Source organism: Heterodontus francisci, chromosome 24 (assembly GCF_036365525.1).
Source record: "Heterodontus francisci isolate sHetFra1 chromosome 24, sHetFra1.hap1, whole genome shotgun sequence".
Taxonomy (NCBI): domain Eukaryota; kingdom Metazoa; phylum Chordata; class Chondrichthyes; order Heterodontiformes; family Heterodontidae; genus Heterodontus; species Heterodontus francisci.
Genome location: NC_090394.1, coordinates 76,838,729 through 76,846,214, shown reverse-complemented (window position 1 = coordinate 76,846,214; position 7,486 = coordinate 76,838,729). Strand labels below are relative to the sequence as shown.

The window sequence follows — 7,486 nt, the reverse complement described above, 5'->3', positions numbered from 1 at the left end:
CCCTCGAATTCACTCACAGGCTCCCCACCCCGCCCATTTCACTCACAGGCCCCACCCATTCACTCAGACTCCACCCATTTACAGACTCCACCCATTCACCTTCAGACTCCACCCACTTACAGACTCCACCCATTCACCCACTTACAGACTCCACCCATTCACCCACAGACTCCACCCATCATTTACCAGGCCCCTCCCACTATCTGCGCCCTATTTGCTCCACCGCCCTGGGTGGGCTGTGCCACTTCCCCGCGGTGAGGGGTCGCCGACCACTCTCTGGATTTCGCTTCATTTTTCGATAACATTGCAGCGCCCAGCAGTGGGCGGGGCCTCTGTGATTGATGGGCGGGTGTGCGCACTCAGTGCGCCCGGCGGGGGGGGTGTGGGTTGTAAGGAGTTGCCCGGGTCTCCCCCCCCCCCCCACGGTAATGGTGCGGGCCGCAGGCTGTTCCAGTCGCTGCCCGAGCCCCCCGCCCTGCGGCAGGCGGAGTAATCGATCGCCCAGCGGCTGTCAGAGCGGGAGAATGAAACGCTTCCGAGCTTCCAAATACAGGAATATAGCACCGCGACTCCCGGCCCGGGCGGTGAGTACCAGGGCCCGGGAATCAATATAACCCCCCCGCGGGTAGCAAGGCCGGTACCGGAGTGGAGCCTGGGCCGATCCCGGGAGAACCCCCCTTCTTTCCGGGCCGCCGCTGCCCGCGGGGCTGGGGCTCTCCTGGGACTCGCTACCTGGCTGGCTCCGCACTCGGGGCCCGTTCCCCCGAGTCCCAGTTGCTGCGGAAGCGGCTGCTTCCTGTGAGGAAGCTGCTGTGAGCGGGGCCTGGCCTGGCCTGGCTGTGAGGGAGGCCGCTCTGTATTTACCGTTTCCTGCCGAGGCCTCGGCTCGATTCCTGTTCGAGCTTTTCAGCGGCGCCAGTGGAGAGAACTGCAGTCTTCTCACACTGGCATTTCTATAGCGCCTTCCTCATCCTCAGGACATCCCAAAGAGCTTGACAGCCAATGAAGTAGTTTTGAAGTGTAGTCACTGCTGCACTATAGAAAATGGACAGCAGGATCCCACAAACAGTGGCGCAGTGGTTAGCACTGCAGCCTCACAGCTGCAGGGACCCGGGTTCAATTCCGGGTACTGCCTGTGTCTGCGTGGGTTTTCTCCGGGTGCTCCGGTTTCCTCCCACAAGCCAAAAGACTTGCAGGTTGATAGGTAAATTGGCCATTATAAATTGTCACTAGTATAGGTAGGTGGTAGGGAAATATAGGGACAGGTGGGGATGTTTGGTAGGAATATGGGATTAGTGTAGGATTAGTATAAATGGGTGGTTGATGGTCGGCACAGACTCGGTGGGCCGAAGGGCCTGTTTCAGTGCTGTATCTCTAATCTAATCTCTAATCTAAAAAAATAATGACCAGATAATCTGTGTTTTAGTCATAGTTAAAGGATAAATATTGGTCCCGGGACAAGGCGGAGAGTTCCCCTTCTCTTTTGTGAAAATGCGCTGTGGGATCTTTTACATCCACCCGAAAGAGCAGAGGGGTCCCAGGTTTAACGTCTCAGCTGGGGGGGAGGGGCCCCTTCACTGCCCCTGTGGTGGGGGCGGGGAGAGAGGGGCCCCTTCACTGCCCCTGTGGTGGGGGCGGGGGGGGGGGGGGGAAGAGAGAGAGAGGGGCCCCTTCACTGCCCCTGTGGCCGGAGGGGTGGGTGCACCATCAGCACTGCCCCTCCGGTGGGTGGGTGTTGTGGGCAGGCGCTCCTTCAGTGCTGCCCCTGCAGTGGGCGGGGGAGGGGTGTGAGGTGCCCCCTCAGCACTGCCACTCCAGTGGGCGGGAGCTGTTGGCAGGCGCTCGTTCAGCACTGACCCTGCGGCCTCAATTTTGTGCTCAAGTTTCTGCAATGGAACTTGAACTTACAAACCTCTGATTCAGACGAATTTGTTGCCTACTGAGTCATGGCTCATCTTGAACACCAGCATCTTATTTTTTCACTGTAAGAGACTGTCCACAATTGTCATCTTAATAAAATAACTCTTCCTTTTCTATAGTGCTTTTTATGGGTGGGAATCTAAAAAAGAGGTTTGAGGTAGTAGGAATTTTAATAGAAGGATGAGTGAGGAAAGAGCATTTCATTTGGGAATCAGTGATAAAAGTTCATCAGTTAAATAATAGTCGCTGAGAGAGATTAGAAAGAAATTTCTTTGGGGTTGTTGGAATGCTCAGCCTGTTTGAAGCAGAGGAGGATACCGAGGCTATGGGAAGAGAGTGGGAAGTGAGATTAATTTTGGATTGTTTTGGCACACTGTCTGTCTGTGTAACTGCTTCCCACAGTCCTTCGTTCACTATTTGAAGTGCAGTGACTACTATCATATCATTCTGCCTTAGCAATGCCCAATAAGCAGTCCTGAGGTAGTGTTGGTTGAGGGTGTGATGTTTGGTCAGTGTAATCCCTTGTTTATTTGTGAAAATTCCCAAAGGATTGTGATTTTACATGGATGCTGAAGGGGCTAGGCTTCAATTTGTGTAATCTCAGCAGCTTGCAGTGATATTGGGGGATTCCACAGAGCGGTCCTGTGATAGTTATGGATGAAACAGTGCTGCAAGCTCAGAACTGGTGTGGAAGAGGACAGGAGGGGTGTTGCAGTGTAAGGAGATAAAGTCCTGTTCGGTGACAGGATCAGATGCAGAATAAACCATCTCTGCAACTCTCCCAAAGTCATATCCAAGGAGTCAGAAAGTGGCTCTGGAAGAAAAATGTGACATAAAAGTTGCTGCACTTGAAAGTAATTTGTTGATGTGACATGAGATTGTGGCATTGTATAAATTAAAGTGTAGAGACCGTCTTGAAGGGCAAATGCTGTAAAGAGAGGTGCCAGTTCTGAGTGCAGGAAGCAGCTTTTAAGACATGATCTGTTAACTGTTGACTCAACATTGGATTGTTTCCAACAATGTTGAAATCAATCACATGCTTGGAAGTAAAAGGGGTTGACCTCTCTCTCTATAAACTTCCTATTCAGGACACCATTTACATTAACAAATTACTATGTTGCTATTTAGTGTGGAAAATTTCTGAATAGATAATGGTTTCTGATTGTGTTCTTTCGCATTAATTATGTGACTTGTTGATAGAATAGATTAACGGTGTTAAACATATGGGCGTCTTGCTATATTGCACAGGTATAGCAAGAGGGCTTTATCCCTCACCTCCCTCCAGCTCGAGGATCAAGGGATCTGCTATCGTTATGTTAGAGAAACTTCCAAGCCTGTTTGTGAAAAAGACAGAGTGGGATGCTTTGGTGGAGACTTTTTATTGCTTGCCACAGAGTTTACTTCTCCTCTCCGGGCAGCACCCAGCCGGTGCTGGCTGGCTCTTTATATATACACGTATGAGTACAATTAACTAAACACCCAATACCTGTTCACCCTATTACCTTCAACTACCAGGTAATTAACAGAACTTGGACACTAACAGAGTCCCCTCTTTAAATTAGATACATATATAAAACAAAAAAAGGTGACACAATACATTTTTCTGTATCTTCCATTATTATACCATTGACCTTCAACAGCACCAGCCATTACCCCTTAACAAAAAAACTTGTTAAAATCGCTTTGTAATTCTTTAAACGAAAAATTCCAAGTTCTCCTAACTCATCATAGCAAGACCACCCTCTGAGGACATCCATTTCTTTGAATGATTACCTCTGTGTATATTCCAACTCTTTCCAACTGTCAAGCTCTTTTTGTTTTGCATCCTTTCCCAATTTACCATCTAACTTGTTAGTAGCCACTAGAGCTTCTCTATCGTAACGGCTCCTACTTCTTGTGGCGCTCCTCGCCTGCTCTCTGGTCCTTGCTGTTGTGAAACCATGTCCCCTACTAGATTTCTTATCTCTTTCTGGACTGCTACTACTCGACCTGCCCCTCCTACCACCAGACTTCCTTTCATTAGTTTGTGACCTTTTCCTTGGACTATGATTATCTTCAGGCCCACTGTCTGAACTTGCACTACGTTTTCTGGCCGTCGACATTTTTAAACTTCCTTCTGCCAATCTATAGGTCTGATATCCTTACCCTTGTCTTGCACATTCAGCCAATGTTTGTATTTCCCTGTGGCCTTTCCTGCCCTTCCTATAATGGTGGCTTCCCTCCATTCGCTAGCCCCTTCTGGTATATACATCACTCTAGTCCCAACTTTCGGTAGTTGACCTTTGGGATAAATGACCTTATCTGCATCTTCCCTATCACTTGATCCATTCTCAGTTAGCCCATTATCTGCTACAATCTGTTGCTCGCAAAGTTCCGACATATGTGAAATATGTGGTGCATCATCAGTGTCCATCATTTGTTCAGATTGTCAATGTATAATCCGTGCCAATAAGCCACGAGGAATGTACTCTAACGGTTTGATTGCCATGTTGCAAAATTACTGTTTTGCCATCAGTGCCTGTAACTTTTCCTGGGTGCCTCCATTCTTTCTGCCTTTCTCTTTTGTAATACACACTGTCCCTGCTATTAAAATTCTTTTCTGATGGCCTGATCCGATACCTCAAAGCTCTCCAGAATTTTTTCTGAAACCTTTACCTTAATAAATGCTTTTCTCCCTGCATGCATGGCATTCAAATGTTCCACAAAAATGGAACTAATTTTAGTCCCTTCTAAAGCCGGGGGATGATCCCACATTACCGAAGGTAATTTCGGATTCCTGCCATAAACTAATTGATAGTGGTTGTAGCCCCAACCATTTGAAGCATGTTTTTCACATGTACTGCCCACGCCAGAGCAGTCGTCAATTTACAATTTGGTTTATCGGCTAAAACCATATCGTCAATTCGGGCATGATGTCTCACAAATCCCATGACTAAAAGGACATTCTGCTGTCGTGTGCATTGCTACAATATTCATATTTTCACTCCTGAACTCATCATTGGCAAATTCTCCTCCATTGTCAGTTAGAAATCTAGCCAGTGCTGCCAGTCCCGTTCCTATCCACCTTTCCATTATCTTGTCCATTATTACGTTTTTTGGCTTTACCATAAATTACCATTGACAGACTGAATCTAGTTGCTATGTCTATAAAGTGTAGAAGAAAAATGTTTTGTCTTTATACCGTACCATCAAGTCCATCGCAACGGTTTCTTTAAAGTCCCTTGCTAATGGGAGACTCAGTACGGGTCGCGATGGCATCCTCCTGTTTTTTTTTTACAGATATCATATTTTTTACTGATATCCTCTAAGTTTAGTGTAATCATCATCTATTACCCCTGTGTCTTTTAACAGAATCTTCAATCTATGACCAGATGGATATGCAAACTGTCAATGTAGTTTTGAAATAATTTGCCTTTTCTGCTTCAAATCCCTACCCCTGGATGCCATTTAACATCCTGTTTAGAGATGATGGGTCTCGCTAAAGGAATACAATAATGTCCCGACTGTGTAAACCGCAAAGCTACAGATTTTCCAAAGGCCATGTTCCAGATCCAATTTAATCCGAGCCTTTTTCATAGACTGTTTACTTAACAGCAAAGGTATTTCATTGGATACTACATCCGTACTAATAGAATGGTTTACCCCTGCTATTTTACATGGAATTACCATTCATTTTAGTGATTTCAACATGTCATCCCCAAACCTGAAACAGGTAGAATGGTCATTCTTTGACCGTACATAGATTTTTTAAGTAAGGAAGACCGAAGTAACACCATAAACAGTCCACTCTGCATACTGTGGACGTACACCCACTGTCTAGTACTGCGCAATTGAACGACTAGGACACTCGTTATTGGACTGAAGCTTCTTGTGACCAGTACAGTTCCTTCTGATTGATCTGTAGCGTCATCCTCACCTTCCACATCGTAGATCATCAAAAACCCTGCTATTCCTTTTTAGACAATGTAACCAATAATCATACTTTTGAGTCACATTGGAAACACCTGTTGACCACCCCTTAATTATTCCTGGGGTTCATCCTTCTGCCATAGTTGCCCAATACCTGCCATCTGTTATAGCTGCCAAAAGGGTTACTATCCTCATTTGTTTTGTGTGATTCTCTTTTTGTACTAACGTTTGGGCCCCATATTTGTTCGTCCTGAATGCTGCTAGCATTGTATCCTCCACTGTGTCACCGCTGAAGAGTCCATTTGTGTCATGAAAGTGACCAGAAAGGAATGTTTACCCAAAAATTTCAGGGCGTCAGACATTTGATCAAAAAGCATATCTCTTTCTTTGAATCCAACTCCAGTTAATACCAAGAGCCTATCCATGTTTGATATCCTAGCACAATCCAACACTTTGAAGGCAAGTACTTATTTAGGAATTTCCAAGTAGAATCGCTGCAACCTTGCATATAGTCATTTAAACTCCATGATATATTCTTCTATGGAAGAACCATCCATTTTTCTAAATTTATCAAAGTTCGACCATGCCTCATAGGCGCTCAATAAGTCATCTTTCATATAAATTTTGAGAGATTGCCGAAACCTTGCACATTGTCCAAATGAGCCTCTAGCTCTGAGAACACTTTGCCCTGATCTTACTTCTGGAGGGAAGTGAAAGTGCAAGGGCTATTCCTTGCTTCCTTTATGGTAAAAACATCACCAGTGTCCATAGATCAACTTTATTCTTCCATTGATCGTAAGGTTCGGCTTCACAAAACAGCGGTGGAAAATCATATCCCACCTTACACCTGATTTCAGTCATCTTCAAAAAAAAACTCCAGTTACAGCCTTGTCAAAAAAAAACTCCAATTCTAATCTCATGTCTGAAAACAAATGTTAGTCTCCACTCTTCACTTTCAGGTAACCATCCTCTGCTACCAATGTTAGAGAAAGTTCCAAGTATGTTTGTGAAGAAGACACTGAGACTAGGATGCTTTGGCGGAGACTGTTTAATGCTTTCCACAGAGTTTACTTCTCCATTCTGAACAACACACAGCCACTGCTGGCTGGTTGGTCTTCATATGTACATTTGAGTACAATTAACTAAACACCCAACACCTGTTCACCCTATTACTTTCAACTACTAGGCATTTAACATCCATTAACGGAACTTGTTAAGATACTAACAAGTCACAGGGTCAGTTTGTATCTTCCAGTGCATCAGGAGATATAGAAAAGACAAATTCTTTGTTCAAACGGAGATTGTGGGGAAAAAAATCACAGGCACTTGTCATCACAAATCTTGGATCAGAAATCTATAGAAAGAAGGAATGTTTATTTCCAAGTTAGATTGTTCAACCAGCAAACAATCTTTGAATCTAATTATTCTGAGCAGTAACTGTGGCATCAACACAGAAGGTTGGCTGACTCTCAATCAACATGCAGGTGGATCTGGTCAGTTTCAATTGTTTGCCATTCGTCTGTCAGCCATGGCTCCGTGGGTAGTACACTTTCCTCTGAGTCAGAAGGTTGTGGGTTCAAGCCTCACTCCAGAGACTTGAGTTCATGATCCTTCAGTGCAGTACTGAGGGAGTGCTGCACTGTGAAGAGGTACTGCC

At 45.4% G+C, this 7,486-nt stretch overlaps 1 protein-coding gene across 1 annotated transcript in view; it reads left to right on the top strand.

The window, feature by feature from the left end:
* Nucleotides 1-407: 407 nt before the first annotated feature.
* LOC137383564 (coronin-7-like) overlaps nucleotides 408-7,486 on the top strand; it is a 145,013-nt gene continuing 137,934 nt past the window's right edge. Inside the window, exon 1 of the mRNA XM_068056675.1 lies at nucleotides 408-584. Coding sequence (XP_067912776.1) covers nucleotides 429-584 — 156 coding nt within the window. The 5' untranslated portion in view covers nucleotides 408-428. The remainder of the gene's footprint in view (nucleotides 585-7,486) is intronic.